At 35.5% G+C, this 27,367-nt stretch overlaps 3 protein-coding genes across 3 annotated transcripts; 2 read left to right on the top strand and 1 right to left on the bottom strand.

The window, feature by feature from the left end:
* Window positions 1–3,268: 3,268 nt before the first annotated feature.
* On the bottom strand, window positions 3,269–9,287 carry LOC125218593 (chaperone protein dnaJ A6, chloroplastic-like). Its single transcript, XM_048120290.1, has 9 exons — window positions 9,154–9,287; window positions 8,564–8,700; window positions 8,083–8,197; window positions 5,747–5,888; window positions 5,389–5,446; window positions 5,148–5,190; window positions 4,694–4,742; window positions 4,515–4,595; window positions 3,269–4,409 (listed from the first exon to the last, which is right to left on the bottom strand). Exons 1-9 carry the CDS (start codon window positions 9,231–9,233, stop codon window positions 3,555–3,557), a joined length of 1,560 nt encoding a protein of 519 aa, XP_047976247.1. The 5' UTR covers window positions 9,234–9,287; the 3' UTR covers window positions 3,269–3,554.
* Window positions 9,188–22,936, top strand: LOC125218592 (protein PIR). Its single transcript, XM_048120289.1, has 30 exons — window positions 9,188–9,329; window positions 9,423–9,495; window positions 10,361–10,425; window positions 10,605–10,682; window positions 11,116–11,235; window positions 11,318–11,388; window positions 11,837–11,929; window positions 12,725–12,794; window positions 12,935–12,999; window positions 13,638–13,833; window positions 13,933–14,084; window positions 14,246–14,339; window positions 14,488–14,700; window positions 14,945–15,156; window positions 15,363–15,510; window positions 15,845–16,013; window positions 16,484–16,560; window positions 16,947–17,117; window positions 17,283–17,359; window positions 17,437–17,539; window positions 17,747–17,866; window positions 17,937–18,080; window positions 18,773–18,922; window positions 19,375–19,518; window positions 20,137–20,224; window positions 20,580–20,710; window positions 21,031–21,238; window positions 21,726–21,898; window positions 22,186–22,392; window positions 22,511–22,936. The coding sequence occupies exons 1-30, from the start codon at window positions 9,276–9,278 to the stop codon at window positions 22,703–22,705; spliced, it is 3,861 nt and encodes a 1,286-aa protein (XP_047976246.1). The 5' UTR covers window positions 9,188–9,275; the 3' UTR covers window positions 22,706–22,936.
* Window positions 22,937–23,596: 660 nt separating this feature from the next.
* LOC125223141 (ubiquitin-fold modifier 1) lies at window positions 23,597–25,749 on the top strand. Its single transcript, XM_048126144.1, has 4 exons — window positions 23,597–23,751; window positions 23,846–23,943; window positions 24,412–24,444; window positions 25,482–25,749. Exons 1-4 carry the CDS (start codon window positions 23,663–23,665, stop codon window positions 25,550–25,552), a joined length of 291 nt encoding a protein of 96 aa, XP_047982101.1. The 5' UTR covers window positions 23,597–23,662; the 3' UTR covers window positions 25,553–25,749.
* The last annotated feature ends 1,618 nt before the right edge of the window (window positions 25,750–27,367 follow it).

The following is a 27,367-nucleotide window of genomic DNA, read 5'->3' as shown; positions in this document are numbered from 1 at the left end:
CATATTATAGCATGTTATTTTATTTTGAAAAAATGTGATTGAACAGCAATGTATATATATTTATATATTGTGAATTGTTGGCTACTTGGAATAAAAATTAATATTAAATTAATTAAGTTAATCTGGTTTGTTAGATTCATAATTAAATCACTAATTTGGATAAAATTTGACTGTTAATTTAACAGAAATGTTAATTCTGGACCAAAACATATTATTTGGACCAAAATGCAACACACTTAAAATATAGAACCAAAAAGTTTTTTAAGGCAAATGTAAGAAACTAAATTTGGATTTTAATCTTAAAATTATGAATATGTAACGTTGCATAAATTGATATGCACTGATACATTTGATAATTGATAAATCTCTTTTTGATAAATTTCTCTTTCTAGAGCAATTATCCAGAATAAATTTTACTTAGTTCTTTATTTGGAGCAATCAGTTGATGTCATTGTACAGTATACTATACGTCATTTTTCAGTAAAAGTAATTATATGAGATGATTGGATCTTTAGATTATGCGTTTTTATGACTATTAATTATAATAATAGGTATCATTAGCAAAATATTTTACTACAATTTACAAACATCTTAGCTAAGTGCTAACACCAGCTCCTCACTCTGTCACTCATGACTTTACATGTGACAATGTTATGTTAATGAACTAATGTATAGGATGATTTAATATTAACAGACTAATTAAATAATTGTCAATAATAGTTTGCAACTGTTGTAAGAAGTGAAATGAAAAACACTGTCGTACGCTGTTAAATTATAATGAAGAATAATAAACCTTCATCATAAGAGTGAGGTTTTGACCTATACCTCTCTCCACTGCTTGGACTGTGGAATATAAAAATTTAACTCTAACTAATATTTCTATTAACCCTCAATTAATTAGTACTACTCCTATTATATATAATTAGTTTAATAATTTCTGATTAATTATTAGGTAGTTTTCGTGCAAATTGTGCAGATGGTTCAAAAATTAAAAGTAGTAGTAGCTATTGCGCATTAATAAAACACACGACAATATATAACCAAAAAATAATGTTACAAAGCTATAGTATAATAGTATGATGGGATTGAAACCAAAAATGGTGCTACTCTCTTTTCACGATATTTGTGTCGATTTGCTCTCAAACAACCATGGCTAGCCAACTAATTATTAAAATAACAATAAATCGATTTTTTTTTTTTTTTTTTTTTTTTTTTTTTTAACATTTTCAGTTCAACTTGAATTAATTTTGTCTTTGCATATTTTCGCTCTCAAAATATTTTTTCTTTTTCAGTTTTCTCTCTCATTTATAGTATGTCGTTAGAGTTTCTTTTTCATTTTCCCCTTTCACTCCTCTCGATAATTGACAATTGACGATTACAATACTCATATTGCACATCTTTTTTCTTTCTTCTTCTCGTTAATCTTGATTATCGCTAATCTCAAAAAAATCCTTAAATAACTAAATTTAATAATCTAATCTTAGGCGAATGACGACAATATGATAATTTAGCATCACTCCAAAATAAATTCCTAATTTCAACCTAATCAAACATTATAATTTATCAGAATCTTGTCACAATCTCATATCTTCATTTGCTAATGAGTGCTACAGTCTAGTTTCAACTAAGATAGGTCAGTCCAAATCACAGAGTGAAATGACAGCTTTATCCCTCAACCACTATTCATCTTTTCTTTAATGGGCCTAATGGTAAGGTTAATGGGCCTCACCCCATGTTCGCACGAGCGGGATGGCCCACAGATGATAACTTTTTCTAAAGAAAAAAGCAGCCCAATGTTTTATACCACTAATTAGCAAAAAGTATAAAAGGCATGAAACAATAATTTCGAATATATGTAAAGGGTGAAAAATATTTATTTTATTTGAATTTATTAAGGGAATCAATGTGTGAATTGAGTATAATTAGGCGGAGATATGGAGACAATGATAGCATAGGGGATAGGGTTTAGTGGTAATCATGATTAAGGCCGCACGTGTGCCAACTGGATTCACAAAAGGGGATCTAATTAAAAGCTACTTTGCTTGGATTTTTAGTAGGAAAAAGTATTTTGTAATTTGTATGTGTTTTTTTTCGAATTATTTTATGCATTGATTTCTGCTTTTGGTCCCCGAAATGAAGTTCTGCTAATCATGATCAACAGGTTGGGGGTTGGACATTTGAAAAAAGTTAGCACGTCGATTAGATAAATAAATAAAATAATGTACGCACATCTTAACTTAATACTAGCAATTAGAGTAATTTAAGGGATGTATTATATTTTCCTCCGTTATCTCTTGTATTGGACCACTCCCTTCTTCCCAACTTAAAACAAGTTTTAAAAATTGATGTTTAAAAGAATAAAGTTAGAAGAGAATAAAGTAAATAAGAACATTCGCGACGGTGTTGCTTAGCATGTCTTAAGCACGCCGACAAGTGCTTATCCTCTAAGTACACATTGTGGATGGCCTAAGCACCGCTTCCTTTGTGCCTTAGCTTGCTTAAGTATGACAAAGAATAACGCACAAGAAATTATGACATGTTTGGTAGGGGTGATAACTCATCTAGGGATGGAAATCCATCCCTAGAGCATTATTGTTGATGATAACTTTGATTAAACTAGAGCATTTCATGCGAAGTCTTATTTTGCCAATTAATGCAAAATCTTAAAAAAATGAAACACCAAATCACAATATTTTAAGTTGTGAGCAAGAAATGATTAAATTCAAGAACGACAGAAATTCTGACCCCTAACCGGAATTATTTGTGGGTCTTGAACAACTATATATAGTAATTGTAATTGGACCTAATTTTATAGTAACAGAAAATTTATAGAGAAGTTACAGTATCGTAGTGGACCTACGGTGTTTGATGTGCTACTTTTACCATCATCACAAAATTAGGATATAGTACAACTTGAAGCCAAAAATTCCAGAAATATTTTTACCTAATGATTATCTCATTGATTTTCTATTAATCAAATAATATTATTGGTGTAACGAAAGCAAAAAAGTTCCAAGTAAACTACTTCCAATTACAACTGTCAAACAAAAAAATCCTACCTCTTATCGGGATTAATTTGCAATGTATGCAATGTATAAGCTGTAGTTATTGTATGCAATGTATAAGCTGTAGTTTTTTATTTATGTATTAACATCACTCTTATCGGGATTAATTTAGACGATTCACAAATTCACTACATCAAGGGGAAAAAGTCCTATTAAAGAATCAAGAAGATAAAAACTGGAAGATAAAAAGATGTAACAAGAGATGAAGAACATGTTAACCAATCAGCAATTTCTGCAGACTGTAGGATCATACGATGCTACAATAAATAATGGTGATAGTCTATTTCCACAAACAATACAATCTGATCTCACTATATTCACCTGATTTCTTATGTATAAATGTAGTAGCACGACACAAAATTGATCAACACTAGAATTCCAATCTGCATTCAGGAACGTGCAGATGTGGATTCCGATGGAAACGCAGCATCAACGAGCATAGTTTAGGGACGAGATCCGGTCGCAGGGTGGAGCAGAAGCAACCCCCAACTATCTCCTGCTGTTGGTAGCCTTCACCTTGTTGAGGTCGGCCAGTTCTTCAATGAGCTTCCGCTCTTCCCCGGTTAGACGTTTTGGGATCTCTACTTGCACTTTAACCAGCTGATCACCCCTCATATTGTTCTTGTTCAGAAATGGTACACCTTTTCCCGCCATAACCAGAGTCGTACCTGGCTGTGTGCCGGCTGGAATCTTGAGGTCTACCGTCCCATCTACTGTGGGCACCTTTGTCGTTGTTCCTAAGATGGCGTCTATGTAAGAAACCTTACATGTGTAGAGGATGTTCGTGTCGTCTCGTCTCAGGACAGAATCAGCAAGAACTTCTATGAGAACAAAAAGGTCTCCAGGTGGCCCCCCTCTCCGTCCAGCGTTTCCTTCAGACCGGACCCTCAGGCGACTGCCAGAATCTACTCCGGCAGGAACTTTTAAGCTGATGCGCTTCGACTTCCTAACCCGGCCATCTCCACCACATGTATTGCAAGGGGTGGAGATTTCTCCAGTGCCACCACAGGTGGAACATGCCATAACCTGTTGGAAGACACCTAGAGGGGTCCTTGCCGAGGAGACGACTTGCCCTTGACCACCACACGTGCTGCATTTAGATGCCTTTGTACCTGGTTTTGCCCCCGATCCATCACAGGTGCTGCAGGTCTCAAGACGAGTTATTTCAATCTCCTTCTCGACACCAAACACAGCTTCTTTGAAGTTTAAGACCAGATTGTAAACCTGGTCTTCACCCTCTGTGGCCCGGTTACGAGAGCCTCTTCCTCCCATGCCCATGCCACCACCCATACCACCCATTCCCTCAAACAATGACTCAAATAGATCAAATGGGTTGCTGAAATCCTGTAGCAGCAAAAACATATGTTAGAATGTTTTTTATATCGACAATAAGACACGAACCGTGTGATCTTTTTAAGGCTCCACTCCAATTGTAGCAAAAAGACTTACTCCCATGCCAGCGCCAGCACCTTTAAGTCCTGCCTCCCCATATCTGTCGTAAATAGAACGCTTCTCATCATCTGACAAAACCTGTAATAACACATCATCATTGAATTATCAAATTCTAAGAGCTAATAATAGCAAGCGCATTAGTTAGTAAGCAGTCAAAAGCATACGCATTTTTATACCTCGTAAGCATTGCTGATTTCCTTGAATTTTTCTTCTGCTCCAGCTTCCCTGAAGTTATAATTAGATAGTTCAGCAATATAAAATAATGTATTCGTTTCTTAGCAAGTTATTTACTGAATCTCTGTTTAGCATAACAGCTCATGAAATAGTACTGGGAATTACATGGAATAAACAGTAATTTTCTCCCAACAGGATGGTTTTAAGCATGAAAGAATTATTGGTAGTCAAGGTCAGTCGAACCAGTCTAAGCAGCACCTAAATACGGTTTGTATGTGAAGAAGCCAGTTCCATTTTTTCATCTAACATATTTATCAACTATTGTGCTAAACAAATCAAATCCAAGCTTCGGTGAGACCACAACTTCCAGCTACAACATACCTATGAGAAAAAAATAAAGCCAACCAGAAAAAAACTGACATGGTAGTCCAACAAAAAGATGATATTATAACTTACTTGTTCACATCAGGATGGTAGCTCCTGGCCAGCTTTCGATATGCTGAAAACAAAATAATAATTAGAGGAATCGTATTTGTACTAATTGGGAGGAAACACAACCACATAATAAAATGACTTAGGAAATCCGCGATGATTAGTTGAAGTTATACTACAATGGTTATAGCATGTGAAACTCTCAGCAACTCATCCAAGATCCAACGGTCAATGCTCGCGAATAATAAGTGTGAGTAAGACTTACCACTTTTGATTTCGGACTTGCTCGAATTTTTCGAAACACCAAGCACAGAGTAGTAATCCTGTGCAGGAAAAATAGTTTGTATTATTTCCAAACATTGAGAAAAAGAATCAAGGACAGAAGATCTGTTCATATTTGTGTCCTGTATAAAGAGATATTATGCCATAAAGCTATTACAGAGCACTTGAAGGGTCTTTAACTAAGAAGATGGGCAGCTATAAGAATGTATTTTATGTTTCTTTTAAACAAGTGTGTGTGTGTGTGTGTGCTATTCTTCTTTACTCTTTTAGGAATGGGTGGGGGGGAGGCAATTAGTTCTCTACAACAGCAGTTAATGGCAAAAAAGATGTAATAATCTCACTCTCTCAGCTCTAACAATCAGCCTAGCTCCTCTTCTCCGACATGTACTATTGTATGACCCGGAATTGGAAAGTGCACGCAAAGATTCTTGAGAATAAAAGGCTGAACATTGTGATGCCAGTGACCTATTCCCACTTGATTTACTGCAAAAGAGGAAATTCAATGAATGAGGTTTAAGTAAATGCATCAAACACTGAAAGTTCAAATACAATATAAATAATGTTCATTTCAGAGAGAGAAAATTACAGAGGAGAAAAGCCTGTACTATCTCTTTGCCAGACTCCAAACAAGAGGAATATTTAATTGACTATGTGCAAACAAATATCATTCCATACAAAATGGGTACTCAAGTTTTAGGAAGTAACATTTTTAACTAAAAGGAAAATGGAAAGCGAACCATATAACCATAGTTCTGTAAACAGTCCAAAAACCACTTTTGTGACCAAGATTTCGGCACAGCTAAAAATTGAGAAAGATCATGACATTTAAACGGCCACCATCAAGGCACTAGGCGGCCCCTGGCGTGCCCCTTTTCACTCAGGTACCCATTCTAGGTGCCAGGCCTCCTCAATAAATAAGATGGCTCCAGGTACGTGTGTGCATGTGTTTTATTTGATCATTGATTCTTTATAAATAAAAATAACACGAATACGAAATGGATGAGACTCGTTACAAACGGTTGCCAAATTCCCCATAAAGTAATGACCTGGCATTGTAAACCATTTCAATTATACCACCAAAAACGACATCGTGTTGTCTTTCAACAACCACCCCCAGCCATTTCTTTAATTTAACTTTAAATATACGACAAATATATGTTAGTTCTTGAATTGAAACCAATTGTAACAGAAAACAAAGCTATAATAAGTCTATAATGCTAACTAGGATATATAATTCCAAAAGTTAACACCAATAATAAATGAAGCTGCACCATTGGCGTAATGAAGTGTGTGCATTCGTTACATTTTTGGTGAATATTTATTTCAAAGGCTTAAAGCGCTCAGTTAAAATTAACTAGTACACTTTAGTTACTCTGAATTTGTTTGCAACTTTGCATACATCATAAATATGAAGAGTCAGACCCAACAAAATATTGAATAATGCTAGTTCCTTCATTCCAGTTATGCCTAGGGTTGGGCCTTGATTAAGTCTGAGACAACCTAATGGTAAGACAAATGAAGAAATGGTAAAACTAGTTGGAGGTTACAAAAAATACATCGTTATCATCTAGCACCATTCAGTTCATCAAATTAGTGAAGTCCAGATATACTTGTTCTTCAATTATCCATTTAGAAAATTTTCCTAGTTAGATGGCTCCCAAATTCCTTATTTGACAGAGGACAAATTCATAACGTTTTAGTGCCAGTTACACTCATTTGCTGCAGAAGTAATATAGCATGGAGATCACTATTGAGTAGATGCTACCAATATGGGCAATATGATCTAGAAAATCTGAAGGAAATATGTTACAGTGGGGTCCACTTCGACAGAGCAATGCCTTGGGTCGAAGGGTTTAGATTTTGTATTTAGTGAAAAGTAGTCAGCGACTCAGATAACGGATCCCCATTCAGGAATAATGAGTTGAAATAATACAACTGTCCATTTGAACCCACATGTTCGTTGAGTTCGTCTAATGTAATGTGTACAGGATCAACCAATCATAAAACACATCCAAGCACATCTTGTACCTAAATAAAGATAGAATTTTTCTTAAAAAATTATACCATTTCTGCGATCTTATAGTAGGTGAAGGTTAATTAAGATATGAGGCAAACTGGGATCCTACATTCTAGATTAAACATGATTTGTTCGCATCAAATAATTATGTCAAGTTTGCAACAAATGTTCACCATGTAACTACAAAAAGACACCCAGCATCACAGCAACAAAAAAAACAAACCAAAAGCGCATCTTGTACCTAACTAAAGATATAAATTATCTTCTAAATCATACCATTTCTCCAATCTTATAGTAGGTAAAGGTTAATTTAGGTTTGAGCCACACTAATATTTACATTCTAGTTTAATCATGATTTGTTCGCACCAAATAATTATGTCAAGTTTGCAGCAAATCTTCAACATGAAACTACAAAAAGACACCCGCCAGCGCAGCAACAAAAAAAAACAAAAAAACAAACAAACCAAAAGCTCACTACAAGCTGTAATCGCATAGCTGAACATCAACAAATAAGGCACTAACAAAGTGCAATGTAACATACAAAACGAAATATGCAAAGAGTCATTGAGTCAATGTTGAAGCCATGCAAAATAAAGATCAAGAGGGTCCAAAATAAGCAAATGCAAACATTTCAAACAATTTAGTTGGAGAAAATAGTACCAATTCGAGGATGGCAATAATCTGTTGGTAGTAGAGGGTCTTAGTATGCACTGAGGCTGAACTCCCCACCGGGTCACCCATGTATTTCCACAAGGTATGATTGCCATCCAGTCACCTAATGAGCATTAAGACACCAATTTTTCAAATTTTGTTACAATTCAATCCAGTGATGAACTAAGCAAATGAATATCAAATTCAAAAACTTATTAAAAGGCAGCATGTAACTCAATTTCAAGAATTAAAGATTAGAAAAGAAAAAAGATTCAAACTTTAGCGGGTATGCATCAGTTTTATTCATCTGTAGCAACGAAATTCACAAGCTTCTGTACAATTTCAAGGATAAACAAGTTTTTTTTGGAGTTTTTTTCACTATACGTATAAAAAACACAAGCCAAATTCTCACCCATTATACAATCGTGGATAAATTAGTAGCACAGACTGTTTGCGTAATGTGTGAGAGACTGTGTGTATAACAGCTTACCTTCCGAAAACTGGTGGCCGGTGGTGAAGTTGAGCCAGGAGCTAATGAGAGGTAGGGGACAGGCTTGAGACTTGAGAGAGAGAGAGACAGAGAGGAGAGAGATTGGCAATTTGACTTCTAATTTCAGCCGGGTCGGACTTTCCGGGTCGGTTCACAGAACAACCCAAACAAAGCAAGTTATGAATGAGAATCTTTAAGATTATTTTTTCAGAAATTCAAGCTGCAATCAAGCAAAGGTGAAGAAACTACTTATATAAAATGTCAAGGTTACATAGAATGAATCGAGATGCCATCATGTTTAAACATTATAACTACATATTTATGGAGTACATTTTTGTTCTTGCATTTAAAGGAGTACTAAATTTTTCACTCAAAAATTATTATATCTTACGTTCTAAAGTAATAAAGTCATTTTGCTATTTTGGTACGATAAAAACATTTAATAATAACACGGAATGCTTAAAATTCAAGAAAAAAAATGGCATAATAATCATTCTAACTTAAAATCTGAGCAACCTAAAATTCCGAAACTGAAACTAGACTACCGGATTGACTGATTGTACTCTACGCTTTAACAGCAGTACACTCACCAAATTGTGTAATTGCATCCCACTACAGGTAGAGTGCTGAGAGACTTGGTTATTGAAGCTGCATTTCTTCTGCTCAGCATTTAGAATAGCTCGGAAAGTTTCGGTCCTCTGCCAGATCTCTCATGGCAGTCCCAGTAGAGGAAGCCATTGCTGCGCTGTCCACATTTTCATTGGAGGTAATTGCAAATTCAGTTATTATACCGTTGTTTTTGCTTTAATTGTTGATTTCTGTGGATAATTAAGCAAATGGGAACTTCAATTTGGTTTAGGACGATCAACCAGAAATTCAAGGACCTGGATTTTGGGTGTCAACTGAGAGAGGTGCAACTATTAGTCCAATTGGTAAGTTCTATGATACTATCAAGTTTTTGTTTCCTTAAAGGCATGTGTGCTACAGTTAGATGTTTTTGTGAACTTCTATGCTAAATGGTTTTGTGTTTTCTTTGTTAAATTCATGTTAATTGAATGGGAACTGTTAAGCGAAAGGGAAAGCAAGACATTCCTTGTTATGGCGCACAGTTTGCCTCACAAAAGCATATTTTAATGAATTTAGGTGTTTGTGTCAACTTGATTTCATGCAGAACTTCAGCTCATGAATTGCAGAAGACACCAAATATCTGAGAAGAACTTCATAATCATGCCTAGATAGGTGGTACACAATGTAGAGCAGCATAATTATTTTTGTGGTTTCAAGTATTTTCTATAAGCTAATAGTTGGAACTTGGGTTATAAATGGGCTGCCGCTTCGGACAGAACCAGGGGTTGGCTAAATTTAATTCTTGTACGAATTGGTTTAAAGATTTTCTTCTGACACACAGACTTAGTTTGTTGATTAAAAGCTCCAAGCTAGTTCCAAGATGATCTAGACATAAATAGATCAAGTAGGTGAATGCTGCTTTGTCTTTTTAGTGTGAAAAAGGTACCCTTGAATATATTCAATCAACAATTTCAATCTGTTTGGTTAGTAAAAACTTAAATTAAGATAAATTCAGTTCTTACTTCTTTCACTGAGAAAATGGAGCCAAATGAATATGTCCTCAGTAAGAACTTTCTTGGATCATCTAAAGGGTTTTTGCAAATCCTGTATCCTATCTACATCTATTTTTTTTTGCAAATCTTGTTCCAAACTTTTTGCATGTTTTTGCAATCAAAGCCATACTTAACAAGTGGTACCTTTCAATCTTTCATTTCCGCGTTCTGATTGCAGAATATAGTGATGTTTCCGCCTATCGCTTATCTTTATCCGAGGACACGAAAGCCATTAATCAGCTGGTATGTCAATTTACCGTTGTATATTCTCTTTGTTGAATAATTCTATAATTCTCAGTATGATTTATCTTTCCCTTAGAGGCTTAGACTTTGTGAATGCAATCAGACTTTGTTCTTGCGTTTTCCACTCTGTGATTGGTTTTTCATGACTATCAACTGGTAACTTTTGTCAATGGTTGCAGAATTTGCTTGTCCGAGAAGGCAAGGAAATGGGTTCAGTGCTTTATACATATCGGAGTTGTGTTAAAGCCCTTCCACAGGTCAATTTGAATCACCTTTGACCTCTAAACTACTTCTATTTTTCAGTCATGCTTTCACATTGGCTGTAAATCACGTTTAAGATCTACAAGACTTATCTTACAAAATCTTACCTAATAAAGGCAAGAAAAAGGAAATTAATTGTTGTTCTTACACATTTTGAGCATCATATGAAGCTAAGAATTGAATTACATTATCCTTTTGATTCCTATTTTACTTCTGTTTTTCATTTTATATATGCTATAATGGATGAGAGAGGCTCAAGTAGGATAAATGATTTGAATGAGCTCTGTAGTTCCGTAGGTAACTTATGTTTACATGGGTCTGATACAGAAAACTAGTGTGTGCCACCTTTAAGTCATACTATAAAAGAATGTGCTCTTGCTCTTCATGTTTTACCTTATGGCATAATAATTTTAAGTGCACTCATGGCAGCTCCCAGATTCTATGAAGCAAAGTCAGGCCAACTTGTATCTGGAAACTTACCAAGTTTTAGACCTAGAGATGAGCCGTTTGCGCGAAATTCAGCGATGGCAAGCATCAGCTTCCTCGAAAGTATGATTATAAATTGCCACCTATTTTCTTTTCATAGTTTTAGTTCTTCTTTGGAACATGAAGATAATTTATCTTCATACAGCTAGCAGCTGATATGCAACGTTTCTCTAGGCCAGAACGGCGCATCAATGGTCCTACCATAACTCATCTCTGGTTTGTTGATGACATCATTTATTTCCTTATCAAGTTTTAATATTTGGTCAGTTTTACTTATACATCATGTGTAATAGCAATTTGCTTAAAAATGGGAAATTTAAGCTATTCAACGTTATATCACCTGTTTCATATGTCAGATTTATTTTCTGAAGTAAATTCCTTTCCTGTTACTCTACTAAGGTTGGTGTTTAACTAGGTTGACCAATGATAATTTGAACATTCCTCTTTTATGTGACAAATCTCAGTAAAGTAATGCTTCTTTAGGTGTTGTTATAAAAATTGAATTCTCTATTGCGATTAACATCTAGCAATTCAACCAGTTCCTCATATTCCTGTTACTGTAGCTTGTTGACATCAGATATTGAAAAAACTCAACCTTTTTCTATATCTTGAACATTATACCTTAGCTGGAAAGGTAGTTAGCTAATTGCATGATTCATTGCAGGTCAATGCTGAAGTTACTAGATGTGTTGGTCCAACTTGATCATCTAAAAAATGCAAAGGCTAGCATTCCTAATGACTTCTCTTGGTACAAAAGGTATACCATGCATTATTCAATGGAAAAATGTAAATTTTATGCTTTTCAGTTTATTTACTGATTCTCAATTCTGGTATCTGGAAGTATTTACATTTTCTGTGCTGCAGTTATCATACAGGAGTAAAGTTATTGTGCAATATTAACGGGAAAATAACTTATTATCTTATGTAAACAGTGCTTTAGTTTCATCCATTTTTTATAGGAGTAGTATTTTTTATTCATGAAATTTTGTTGAAGTGAGTTGCCCTATACATCAGTCACTATTCTCTTACATTTAGATCCTGTTTTAAATACTTGTTTGAGAACATAATTTGTCACGGTTCTTGATTTAGATCCAGTTGTCTGGATGGTGACATTGCTAATTAAATTATGTATGTTTCTTACTCACATATATAATTATCTAACACGGGGATCATATAATTTGGAACGAAAAAGAATGAAAGAAAGAAAGAGAGAAAGAAAGAAAGACTTGACAATACACACACTAGGTTGGTTGTTAATGTGCATTGCATTAACTGGGATAAAAGAAAACAGATATCGCTAATTTTTGAATGAGCTGTGATGGGGAATCGTCTGCTAAGCTAATTCATTATAATAAGTGCTACACTTAAGCTGTAATCTTGCTTTAGCTTGAGTTCTTAGTTTACTATATTGCCAGATTCTCTTTTCAGTATTCTCTTTCCACTGATTTTGTTCTTCAGTATACTCTTTCATGGGTTTATATATATCTTCATAACTTTCACTAGAGTTGATTCAGTTGAAGCTGCTAAACATGCATTTGTATTTAATGATCAGGACATTTACACAAGTTAGTGTGCAGTGGCAAGATACTGATTCAATGAGGGAAGAGCTGGATGACTTACAGGTGAGAGATCCACTCTTCATTGTCTTGTGTTTTTTCTTGAATATTGTGAAAAAATGTTGTTTTGCTCTGATGAACTTTATTTGAGAAACTTGTTTTTTTTTTAATATAAATAATACGTACAATATTATGTATCTTGACAGATTTTTCTCAGTACGAGGTGGGCAATTTTGTTGAATTTGCACGTTGAGATGTTCAGGGTCAACAAGTATCCTTCATGTCAATATTTGATTATTTTCTTGTTAACATATCTTCACACTTACTGTTTTAAGTTACTCCTAACATATATAGCTTGAGTCACTGCCAACTATGCATACTCCACATCTTTTTTCTTTCACATAAGAACTGTATTTGAAAAAAGGACCATCTTTTTTTCTTTTTTTCAAATATACTAAAGCAGTTCCTCGTTAAAGCCATTTGCTATATCCTCGTTAGTTTTTGACGGAACCGTAAAAAAGGACCGATCCGACGACGATTTCATTTGTTTAGGACTCGATTTTCAAAAAGTGAATGTTCTGGACCAACTTCATATTTCGGCCATATGTTTAGGACAAAAATAGTACTCCCTCCGTCCCATAATAGATGGCACACTTAAGGAATGGCACGAGATTTTAGGAGATGTTGTTTTGTGTGTTAGGTGGAGAGAGAAAATAATATATTTATATTAATGTGAGAGGAAGCTTTTTCCAAAAAGGGAAATATGACATCTTTTGTGAGACAAACTAAAAAGGAAGTGTGACATCTATTATTGGACGGAGGGACTAGGGAGTACTTTACTCCAGTTTTTCCTCAAGATTATATATTGTTTGCCTACATATGCTTTGTGAACCCCTTAACTTGCAACAGTGTTGAAGACATCCTCCAAGTTCTCATAGTTTTTGCTGTTGAGTCACTGGAGTTAAATTTCGCCCTTCTCTTTCCAGAGCGCCACATCCTTCTCCGTGTGTTGCCTGTTCTTGTTGTATTGGCAGCTTCATCAGAAAAAGATAGCGAGTCTCTGTACAAGAGGGTAAAAATCAACAGATTGGTCAATATATTTAAGGTACAAAACTATCCACATATCAGTTGTCTGCAGGTGTTACCTATCACCTTTCCAGTTCGTTGGTATACGATTGTAATGAATCAATCCATATTTATGCAGAATGATCCTGTCATCCCTGCATTTCCAGATCTTCATCTTTCTCCAGCTGCGATACTAAAAGAGTTGTCAACATACTTCCCAAAATTTTCGGCTCAAACTCGGTTTCTCACTCTTCATTCACCCCATGAGCTGCCACCTCGTGAAGCACAAGAATATCCTTGAAATTGTGTATAGATTTTTATAAGACTGATATGTTGTTTAACAGTATAATTTCTTCTTTTATGGGAGTCATGCACTCTTTTCCAGAAAAATGATTTATAGGGATACATATGTTCACTAGCGACATGAGTAATATTCCCTTGACTTCATTTACTTATCAGCGTCACTTTTTAATCATCAACCACATTGGGGCAGTTCGTGCGGAACATGATGACTTCTCCATTCGTTTTGCTTCTGCCTTGAATCAGGTGCTCTCTCTCTTTCACACACGCACACATGCAAGCGAACCTACCCCAACCCCCACCCCCATCCCCTCTCCTTCAGTAATTGATTTAAGTGCATTTTGGTCTTCTCTTATTTATGTCATGCTAATTTTTGTTTAATTCCTCTTTGCAGCTTGCTCTATTAAAAACAATGGATGGTGCAGATGTGGAGTTTGCAAAGGAAGTCAAAGGAAATGTCTATGATATGGTTGTTGAAGGTTTTCAACTCCTAAGTAGATGGAGTGCACGTATTTGGGAACAGTGTGCATGGAAATTTTCACGACCATGCAAGGAGCCTGTTTCCACAGAGTTGCATGAGCCATCATCTTTTTCTGACTACGAGAAGGTCTTACTTGACATTTCTTTTTTGTTCATCTGAAAGAAATTCAGGTTGCATATCATTGTTTCTTCTATCCGTAAGCTAGAAATACAACATTGGTTTACGCACTCACATCATTAGGATCTACAGAGTCCACACCTGTATGTAACTTTTGTTGGCATAAGTTAGTAGAACCTGAAGAAATGAAACCTGAACCTTTTCCTTTGAAATCCAATAATTTCTCAAACATAAGTGCTTAATTGTGCTGTAGGTGGTAAGATATAATTATAGTGCTGAGGAAAGAAAAGCCATGGTAGAACTTGTGAGCTACATCAAGGGAATTGGGTCATTAATGCAGAAGTCTGACACACTAGTGGCAGATGCCTTGTGGGAAACTGTTCATGCTGAGGTCCAAGATTTTGTGCAAAATATACTTGCCACTATGCTGCGGACTACCTTCCGTAAGAAGAAAGATCTTTCTAGGTACAAATTTCCTGATCTTGATTTTATATGTAAATTTGGAATGTCAGACTGCTAAAAGCTTTGGTTACTCGTGACTTTTAACCTCATTATCAATCAATAGCATGTTGAAAGTGCTCCCTTGTTTCACTTCAAAATTTTGCCATCATGAAGACCTTTATTATGAAAAATTTAGCAGGTTTTTGGTCTCATCAGTTTGTTATTTGCAGGATTCTTTCTGATATGCGTACCCTTTCAGCCGATTGGATGGCAAATACAAGCAAACCTGATTCTGACATGCAAGGTTTCCAGCATGGAGGTGAAGAAAGTAGAGGAGCCTTCTTTTACCCAAGACCAGTAGCACCTACAGCTGCGCAGGTTTGTGTTTTCATGTCTTATTACATTGGTTTGCAGATGAATATTGCACAACTCACATGAGTCTTTACCTAAATGGAGCTTTGTGACAGAAGAACATATTTTCATGTTTAGAGTAATCAAAATAACTGCATAGATTCATTCATTTTTCCTTGTATCATGCTATCATATCAGTTAAGAACTTTAGGTATATGAAATGACTCGTTCATTCTATCCATGCATGCGTAGAGGTTGTTTGACATAACCATCCTTGCTTGTTTAATTTTACCTCTTTGAATACTTTATGACCATGAACTAACACAGAACTTTCTCCATCTCATTACACCTGCCAATCCAGATCCACTGTTTACAATTCTTGATATACGAGGTGGTGTCAGGTGGAAACATGAGGAAGCCTGGTGGTCTTTTTGGCAATACTGGTTCTGAAATTCCTGTCAATGATTTAAAGCAGTTGGAAACATTCTTCTACAAGCTTGGGTTTTTCTTGCATATATTAGATTATACAGGTTTTGTTAAACATGTCCTGTTCAATTAATTCTCATCTCCTGGAACATATTGGAACATATATTTATGGCATTGGAATCTTATTATTACTTGTAACATTTCATGAACAACTGAAAAATATCAAGTTTAGACATTCTATATCTTTCTATGTGAAACACAACTTATTTTCAGCATCATTAATGTATCCCAAATAACAGCATCTTCCTGCTTTTCTTTAATGTGGTCTTTCAGAAAATCTAAATGTGTAGATGTGATTACATTATATATTTTCTAGTTATGCATTGACATTGCTGCATGTCCTGGTTAATATCTTGGCCTTAATAGACATATTGCTGGTTTAAGAAAGTCAAAATTCAATCATTTAACCTTCTTTACCATCATGCATTATATCTCTCATTTTATACCATACAACACTATTACTTACCATGCATATCCTCGCTATACTTGGCTAACCACTGTTATGTTTTTGCAGCGACTATTGCAAACTTGACAGATCTTGGTTTCTTATGGTTCAGGGAATTCTATTTGGAATCTTCTAGGGTTATTCAGGTAAAATTCTGATGGAAATTTTGGAGAATTATAGCCGGGGATTGGTTGGTAACATTGTTCATGTACTTCGTATAAGCACCCATAACACTGGTGGTGGATGAAGATGACTTCCCAACATTCTCCTAAATAACTTAATCGTCATTGTCTCTGCACATTAAAATCAACTATACAAATTATTGTGTGAATCACCCATGTTTAAATCTATGTTTCATTCTGTGTGATCATGTTAACATATGTCCTTAAATATTTATAACATATGGTTCCCAAAGCCGGTCTCCAATCTTTTGCATATTACTTGTATTCCAGCTAATCCGCTGTGAAGCAACTCTGTTTTTGTGCTTTTTTGCTCATGGATATTAAGAGAATCTATGCATAATTTCCTGCAGTTTCCTATTGAATGTTCCCTTCCTTGGATGCTGGTGGACCATGTAATAGAGTCTCAAAATGCTGGTCTTCTTGAGAGTGTATTGATTCCCTTTGACATCTATAATGATGCTTCTCAGCACGCACTTGTAGTTCTCAAGCAACGATTCCTTTACGATGAAATTGAAGCAGAGGTAACTAAATATAAACAACACGTCAAAGTAAAGAGTTCTGGGTTATGTTTATATAGTTGTACCTGTTGCTATACTGCATTCAAGCGTTTTGTACTGTATTTTCATGAACTATATTCTGCATGAATGTGCATGCTTTAGAGAGAAGGCTTCTGTTTCCTTTTTCAGGTGGACAACTGCTTTGATATATTTATAGCAAAATTATGCGACACCATTTTCACGTACTACAAGAGTTGGGCAGCAAGGTTTTTGCCTCAACCTTTTTACATAATACTTTCTGGACAGATTAAATCTAATGGAATTTTCTTATTCATTTTCAAAGTGAGCTGCTGGACCCATCATTCCTGTTTGCCTTGGACATTGGTGAGAAGTTTTCAGTTCAGCCTATGAGATTCTCTGCATTATTAAAAGTTACTAGAGTGAAGGTAGGAAAATATATGTTGTATCCTCTTTGGTCAGTATGTTACTTTTCTATTGTTAAACTGATCCGTTTATCTTCTCGGTTTTCGTGTGAGGTTGGTTTCTCTGCCAGAGTGCCAGTTATATTTTACAATTGTTTTCATCGTATAGAAAACTTGAGTCCCCCTTTATGTATGTACTTTATGCTAAAATTGATTTTCCATGGTGAGCAGTTGCTTGGAAGGACCATCAACTTGAGAAGTTTGATCTCTGAAAGGCTAAACAAAATGTGTCGGGAGAATATTGAATTTCTTTTTGATAGATTTGAGTCTCAAGATATATGCGCTATTGTGGTGAGTGTTCGGTGAAAAACGTTTCATGTGTTAGCTAAATTCCCTCTCTAAATAACCACCTCGATTTCAGGAATTGGAAAAGCTCCTTGAAGTCTTGCAACTTGCTCATGAACTATTGTGCAAAGATCTAACTCTTGATTCATTTACGCTCATGTTGAGTGAGATGCAAGAGAATGTATCTCTTGTTTCTTATTCTAGCAGGCTTGCAACACAGGTAGAATTATGTGCTTATTGTTTTCCGCTAATCTTCTTTCCTTATATTTTGCTTAGAACATCCAGATTCTCTTTCTATCAAATTGTGTCAGGTGAAGGTTTCCCATTTATAACAAATAACATTGTTGCTTCTGTTCAAGGATTTGTCACCTTGTTGTCTCATGAGTCATGATTCACTTTGTCTGCCTGAGCAGTATTTTGAATGATTGAGTTTCTTATTTGACATCTTATGCTCAATCTGAAATATTGGAATGTTAAGATAGTATTAACAGTTCTAATTCATTTCAATATGAAGTGTTGGAATTTGTGCGATTGCATATATCACTTAGCATGCCAATGGGTTATTGGCTAAGAGATAGTTAAATAAATTAAATTCAAATTTCTCCATAACTCCAACAAATAAATTATATTCAAATTTCTCCATGATTCCGACATTTATGCGACGTTGAAACTCATCAAGTAACCAATTGTAACTGCAAGCATTTCCATCCTCCAAATGGCAAGGGGTGAATGCTACTACATTGATTCTGGTTGATGATTGTGCCAATATGTATATCATGTGGCACATTACCGGACCATTGTTTCAATTGGTGACCGCTACTACATGAATTAGCACTTGTTTTGTTTTTTTTTGCCCGATCATCCCGATACTGCAATTCTAACAAATTGCTTGCGTAACTTCTGGACTTTCAGATTTGGACAGAGATGCAAAATGACTTCTTACCCAACTTTATCCTGTGTAATACAACTCAGCGCTTCGTTAGATCATCAAGAGTGCCTCCTGTCCCTGTTCAAAAGCCATCAGTTCCTCAGGCAAAGCCAAACTTTTACTTTGGTACCCAAGTAAGAAATTTCAACCTATAGCAATTAACAATTTCCTTGCCATGTAATCTCTAAATGAACTAATTCCATGAAGCATGTGCACGATGATCATAATATCTCGTGTTTTAAGTTATTTTAAAGAGTAGGTCAAACGGTACTTTAGTTTCATAGAGTTCTTTCGTTTCAGTTTTAATTACAAGAATCTATAAACCTGATAAAACTTGTGATCAATGTGACATATTTATTTATTAGTAATGCATGTATTTATACACGCACACATATACATGTTAATTGTTTGCTGTCCTTCAAAATCTAGCTTGACTACGGATGAATTATGGAATTTAGCTGATTGTCATTTTTCACTAAGTTTCTTCACAATTTTTTGGTTTCTGATGTATTGCTTTTATGTGTGTTTGGTGCTACTATCCTCTTCTTATTCACTGACTCCACTTTCATGTGCTTGTGACTCGAAGGACCTAAATTCTGCACACCAGAGCTTTGCTCGATTGCACAGTGCATTTTTTGGTATTCCTCACATGCACTCCATCGTCAGACTCCTGGGGTCCAGATCATTACCATGGCTTATCCGAGCACTATTAGATCATGTGTCAAATAAGGTTTGTCTTATCCTCCTTAAACTTTTCTTCATACCCCCTCTGTCCCATAAAAATACGGGCATTTCCATTTATGGAAAGTTATCCTAATTTCTGACCCCTATACATCAAGTTATTTACAACTTATGCCACCGTTAAAAACACTAATAATTATGGGGTCCCACTATCCACTAACACTCTTAAGTTTTAACTACCCTTCTCCTCTCCTCTCTTATTTTACTTGTCTTAATGAGTTAATTCCCGTGCCATATCATCTGCCCATATTTTTATGGGACGGAGGGAGTAATTCTTTGTTCATGTTGGATAGGAAATCATAAAAAATATTTTCTTCGATTTAATGGCACGATTTCATGTATGCTTGGTTTGTTCTCGATTAGACAATTAGAGTTAATATGCCTTATGTTATAAGTTTGATTTAAAAACTCTTAATTTTATCTACCACTGTCTTGCCTAACTCTCTTGATGACTAAAAAGATGTAATTGGTTTCTAGTAGTTTACCATGTAAATGTTGAGTTAGACATACCATTATTAAAATCTTCTGTTACCACCATCAGGGCCATCTTCTGTTTATTTATTACTACAAGTTAGTCGCATTTGATATTTCTAAATTTATTTTGCAGATCACATCTCTCGAACCAATGATCACCGGGTTGCAAGAGGTTCTACCCAAATCTATAGGACTGCTTCCTTTTGATGGCGGTGTATCAGGTACATGATGTATCGAGCATCATTCACAAGCTATCCTCTGCATTTACAATTCATATCTTCATAAATATAATCCAGACGAGAGCTTGTGGATAATGCTTTTCCTTCACATTAAGATAGTAAGAGCTTTCTTTGTAGTGGTCCATTGAATTTATAGAAGCTGCTACATTTTCTTTGTTAATAAGCAAAGTGAAAAGCAATTTTGTTTTGAAATAAAAATGTCGTTCTTGTCTTTGAAAACTATCTAAAATTTCTGGGTTCTGTGAAATCTCCCTGCTAGATAAGTAGGAAATATTCTTGTCATTTTTCTCTCAGGTTATGGACCCTTACTTTGTAGGCATTCTCGTCATTTTTCTAGGTTGTGTCAGGGTTGTTCAGGAACATCTTAATTGCTGGCAGTCGAAATCAGAACTGAAACTTGAGGCTCTTCGTGGAATAAAGGAAATAGGAAGCATCTTGTACTGGATGAGTCTGCTTGATATTGTTCTGGTGAGTTTCTATGGACTTGGCCATTTCTTTTAACGAGATCCAGGAGATTTACTGAATTATGACGAAGCGTCTAAAAGATCAATCATTGGTTAATTGACTAAATATGAAGATCTATAATACTCTTGCCAATGCTTTACCTTCATGTCCTAGACCTTGGCCTTCTTGATTCAGCTCTAATTCAAGTGCAATTTTTTATGCAAAATCCCAATGTACATGAAAATGTCCATTTGCACTTAGATACTTTAAATAGTTTATATACAGAAAATCATTTTGGTGATGGTGCTTCTAGCTTATACTCTTAATTTCACTTTACCCGACAGAGAGAAGTAGACACTAGCCAATTCATGCAAACCGCTCCTTGGCTGGGTATAACTCCCGGTGCGGAGGGACAAGCAATACAATTCCAGGATGGCGAAGATAGCCCTATCATTAGCCTATTTAAATCGATAGCAGTTACAAGTGTTTCAAACCCTAGCTTCCCAAACTCATCATCGTTCAGAGTCCTTTCACGACAAGCAGAAGCTGCTGGTATTTATTTCTTTTCGATCTCTTCATCTTCTTTACTGTGTATCAGATGTACTGATGGTTATCGAACCATTGGAAAATGCATGCTAACTAGTATTAGTTTCATGATCTGAAAAACACATTAAACTCATTCAGTTTTCGAACTCAGCATAATATCCTTTATAATACAGTTTACGCCTCATCATCTTCATCTGATGCATAATCATGATGGCATATTATCCTTTGACTCGATAGGAAAGCCAGGAGCCTATTACTACATTTTTAACATGGCTCATCTATCATACACATATAAGCCAAATGGACGCTCTAATTCACCTCAAGGCAGAATTATAAGATGTGAACATTGAAATAGATGAGAGTAGACAATGCTCCCCAACAGCTTTGATGCTATCGAGTTTGTTCTATCTTCGTTCTCGGTTCCCTGATTATCATATCATTGTTGTTTTTTCTCTGTGATTCTATATAATTTGGTTTGTAAACTTTTATGCAGACCTGTTATACAAGTCAAACATCAATGCCGGGAGTGTGCTGGAATATTCACTTGCTTTTACGAGTGCAGTGTTAGATAAATATTGTACTAAATGGAGCGTTGCTCCCAAGACGGGATTTGTGGATATTACAACTTCAAAGGACTTCTACCGTATATATAGTGGCCTCCAAATGGTAAGAAACAGTTCTTTTGGTTCTTATTTTCGTACTTGCCATCAATTATCTGCAACTTGGTATGTTTTGGCATCACATTAGCAACTCAAGAATAAGGTTTTTTTGTAATCTGGAAATCTTAGAACACAGGAGCATCGGTATGAACAGTTGGAAGACATGATCCTTTCCTCTCCTGATATTACATGATTATATTCGATATTGGGAGGCTTGTACTCATTCTGGAAAATTACGAGATGCAAATTGCTTCCTTTATCGTAGCTGCATCTCACTGTGTTAATCAATTGCAGGAATACCTACACGAAGCTGTTCAAGTACAACCAGGCCATCACGGAATGCTAGGGGATTCAGTTGCTTGGGGTGGCTGTACAATAATTTACTTGCTCGGCCAACAGTTGCATTTTGAGCTGTTCGATTTCTCACATCAAGTCCTCAACGTTGCAGAGGTTGAGGTTGCATCAACTACATCAGCCAATAGGAATTCACACTTCCTCCAAGTATGAATATCTTTCTTTCCTCTTCTCCTTCATTATCTCGGATTCATCCAGCCCCACAAAACACACACACACACACACATGATTTGTCTGATTGCTGACCGGTGTTCCTTGATGAAAGGGCTTCGAAGGCCTATTGGAAGCCATGAAGAAAGCAAGAAGACTGAATAACCATGTTTTCTCAATGCTGAAAGCGCGCTGCCCATTAGAGGACAAGCAAGCTTGCGCGATCAGGCAAAGTGGCGCTCCACTGCACCGGGTCAAGTTCGAGAATACTGTATCTGCCTTCGAAACATTGCCTCAGAAAGGTGCCTGAGCCTACCAGACTCTCAACTCCAATCTTGTAGTATATGTTCTTGTTGATTTTTTTGCATCCTTATTTTTAATACGCCAATGTAATATACTACTAATACTCTACTTCAACTTAAATTGTATGTCTTCAAAACTTAAATGTTTGGTCCAAATGTATGATGTCAAGAGCATGCTTCGGCGATTTAAGACAGGAGTTTGTAGATTTGTTTGTTATCTAAACTGTAAAATTTACTGATGTTTTTTAGGTTGAGTTTTGTCACATGGGTAAAACTGTAAATTTAAAGAACTACACTGAATTGATTATATTAACAGAAGAGAACAAAATTAATGAGTGATATAAAGTTTACTTTTAATTTGGACTTTTAAGATATTTTACATTAAAATTAACTCATGAACATTAAATAATTTAAAATAAATTAATATATTGCATACTTCATTTGCAATAATTTAGGAAAATATTAACCTTTTCAAATTAAATAATTACAAAGTTGAGAAAAAGTATTGCATAATTATTTTAAAATCAAGTTAAAAATATGTGTAAATTTGTCACAAGTCTTTCATATCATTCCCTTTTTTATTATAATTAATTGGTAGCAGTATAATCCAACTCAATTAAAATTTATGAACATTACATATCTTTGTTCTTAAATAAGTAATGCCAACTTTAATTACATTTTCCATTTATTTTATACGTAGTCTTAAAAACAATTTAATATATTTATCTTTGTTCTTAATGAGTAATGCAAACTTTAATTATATTTTCTATTTATTTTTACGAAATAATTCAGGACACGTGGCAGTTTCTTACTGGCCGGATTATGCCCCTGCGCGTATGTAGCAAGCAGATGATATTCCATAAATAAATATTCAAAAAAATTTCGCCTTAAACTTGTCAAAAATAAAGCTTTATTCAGCTAAAATTATTGAGTAAGAAGAAAAAAGAAGGTTAAATACGAAAGAGATGGCGAGCGGTGGCGCCGGCGGCGGAGGTGGCGGAAAGGTGTCGTTCAAAGTTACACTGACCTCTGATCCGAAACTCCCATTCAAAGTGTAAGGTTTTGCTGAATATTTTCTGTTGATTATATCATGATCTGTTACAGTAATTATCTAATTTTTTCTGTAAAAATTGAAAAAAAAAATATAGATTTAGCGTACCGGAGGCAGCCCCTTTTACTGCAGTTCTGAAATTCGCTGCCGAGGAATTCAAAGTGCCTCCCCAAACCAGTGCCATCATCACTAACGGTATGTTTTTATAGGCATTTAATGGATTTTCCTTATTTCATGCTTTCGATATGGGCGAATTCAGCTTCTTTTGTTTGTAGTGCTTCGATAGAAATTGAAAATTGTATATTTTGTGAACTCTAATTCCCACCCTCTCCACTTTTAATCTAGGATTAATAAATAGCAGATCATGTCAATGTACAAGTTTGTTTGTGACAGCTGAATCCTCAAGTAGCGAGAATGGTATTCGGTGGTGATGATTAAGATATGGACTGACTATGCATTTGTCTGCAATTTTAAGTTTGATTTATCAATCTATCATTGCATATTTTGGTAGTTCCCAAGTAAAAATCACTGTTTAGAACAAAAAAGAGAGAGTTATTTAGAAGTTAAATTCGCTCTTATTGGACTTTTACTTCCCTATCATGCGTGTTTTCGAATTTTAAGAGTTTTTTTCTTCTTTACGTTTAATTGGTGTTGTTTATGCAGATGGAGTGGGAATCAATCCTCAGCAGAGTGCAGGTACATAATTTTGATTTCAGTATTTAGCTTATTTAGTTATATAATCTCTATTTGTTTTATGTGTGATCTGTTTTATTATTTTTAGAGTGATTGGAGATTTGTCTTCTTAATGACTATGTAGTAACGTATATTGTGCATCAGCTTATGATTCTATGCTGCAATTTATCGTCCTTATGAATATGATGGAGCAAGATTTGTTTCTTGACCTCTGTTTCACACTTAAGATCGGTGCAACTGGTGTTGTTATTTCTTGACATTTGCATCTATTGTTTTCACCGATGCTGTTTTAACATTTTTTATTTTTACCTGAGTTCTGACCTACCAACACCGTTTTGGCTTCTTTGAACCTAAAATAGGAGATATTTCTGTAATTAGTTGCAGCTTTGTAAAGACCTTGATACCGGCTCAATAATGTGTTTCCTTATCCTTAGGCATGACCTATTGTATGTGGGGTTTGTTTAGTAGCAACTGAGTACATGTCTACTATACCTATTCCGCTGTACTCTTCCAAGTTCAAATTGCTTTACAATGATTACATGCTTCGACTAATACATCTATCCAGAGATCAGACAAACTTAGCTAATTTTGACACCTAAGTTATATGATTTGGTTGTGGTATAAATTTGACCATGGTTTTGGGCTAAGCTTGGGCTCCCTACCTTATATGCTTATCAATTCGGTGCATGAACGTGGATCCGAACGCCCTATGGAAAGGGGCTACCCGAAGGTGTACCCGAATGGGTGCCACCAAAAATGTGGGCCCAAGGGCAGCAAATGGATAGTGGGCCTTGTATATGGGTTTGCTACCCGGCATGTGCCATCCGTGGGCGTATGGTTCTAAAGGGGATGGATTGATATGAATCCCACATTGATTCCACATTGAGGGGTAGTATAGCATATAAGTGAGAGCCAACCATTTACTTTTGACCATAGTGTTGACCTAACTTATATGCTTATCATATCGTGTGTATAGTGTACATATGTTGAGTTGATGCATGGTTTTCGCCTAACTCTTCTTGTGTGAACTGATTTCACAGGAAATGTCTTTCTTAAACATGGCTCAGAACTGCGCTTAATTCCCAGGGATAGAGTCGGTGCCTGTATGTAAGCTTGCGCTCAAGTTTTAGATGGGTTTCCCCTATATGCATTTCAATATGTACTCTATAGACATAATCCTCAAACCTAGTACTGGGAGGTTGCTTTCTCCAGACCAGTCTTTTGTTTTCTTTTGCGCGCAAAAGATGATATTTCCAGTTCTTTAACTCTTATTTAACAGATATAGAAAACATCTTGAGTTTAATTTCAGGATTGTCTTCCGTGATAATTGATGAACCAATAACACTGCTTTTCAGTAGTAGTAGTATTTTTTTATGTTTCTCTTATTTTTGCTTTGCTCAAGTTAATTCTGATTTCATGATCTTTATAGATATTTCCAGATAGGTTATATCTTGATTCTTGACCTAAGTTTCTGCAAATAATGTAACCTGCTCCGGCAACCCAAAAATAGGCCTAATGGGGTGTGACACGGGTTTAATAAAAGTGACCGGAGTATTTGTTGTGAACGGATGGAGTATTTTCTTTTGTTCCTTTATGATGTCTTCCCCAAAAGTGATGGTTTCTGCTTATAAGATGTGAAACCCTATTATAATATTCATGTTCAAGAAAACATTTCACATATGTCCTGTGAAAGAAATAAAGGAGACTAGTAGTTGTGTTGATGGAGGGACAGTAAGTAGAAAGAGTAAGAAGGTTGATGCATGTGACGAATACCAGTCTTTTTAAGCCTTAAATAATTGCCATTTAAAGCCATTGATGCATGGTGAAGGTCCACAACTACTACACCCTTGTCGGTTGGTACTAAAAGTTTGGAAAAAAAATTAATTAGATTTGAATCTCAACCTCATATTTTGTGTTAGAGACGAACAATAATCTACATCCTGTCATATCTTCAGTACAATACATTGCTCCCTCTCCTCAACCCTCTTGACACGACTCGAAAAGAGTTCTTGTCGATATTGATGATGTTTTTTATACACCCGAGCGGGTATGAAGGTAAAATATCGGCATCGGAAAAGTGGTGGAAGTGTGATGAGATCACGGTGGTAGTACTCCTGCCTAACCCTCCACCCTAGTGGTTTTTGTGATAACAAAAAGATCAAGGTGGTAGTACAATCCAAAAATGTTTAATCAAGAAGATAATACATGATCCGTCCTTAGAAAATACTGACAATTATTTCCATCATGCTCCGTTCCTTAAAATTATACACTTTCTATTTTAGGTAAAAAAAATTCTCTAATGGACCTATTCTTCACCAACAATATTTCAATCACATTTTTATAATATATCCATTTTATTTTATCAATTATGCATTAAAACTTGTGTTGTTTTAAAAGTTGCTATTTTTAAAGGACGGAGCTAGCGTAGATGTAGCTTTTTTATGGCATATATCTAGTGTGTCTACATGTGCCTTTTCTTGGAATAATTTGAGTTGCTTGAGAGAGTGATACTTCAAAAGTGTATGTTGTATTTTGGGGAATCCACTTTTTTTTTTTTCATTTCTATAGTAACTAAACTCGGATGAAATCTCCACCACTTGAGGAAATTAAAGCAGGTCATGTGCTACTATTTTACATTATTCCACTTATGAGGCAATAAAACGTACAACGCTCACAACCAACCACAATGGAGGTGAAGCTAATTTTTTTTGCAAATTCTTAAATTCAATAAACCGAAATACCGAATACCCCAATATTGGACTCTGCAACATTCCATTCACCTTTGGAAACCACAAAAGTGGAATTAAATGAAAACCAACACATAAAATATCAAGAATCAAACAAAGGATTTGTGGTCCTTAAAAGTGTATATGTGTTGTGGGACTCACTATTTCTCCTTTTGCAACAAGGGAGAGGGAGCATGCAC

This window comes from Salvia hispanica, chromosome 4, assembly GCF_023119035.1.
Source record: "Salvia hispanica cultivar TCC Black 2014 chromosome 4, UniMelb_Shisp_WGS_1.0, whole genome shotgun sequence".
NCBI lineage: Eukaryota > Viridiplantae > Streptophyta > Magnoliopsida > Lamiales > Lamiaceae > Salvia > Salvia hispanica.
The sequence above is the reverse complement of the archived record's forward strand: the minus strand, read 5'-3'. Positions and strand labels throughout refer to the sequence as shown.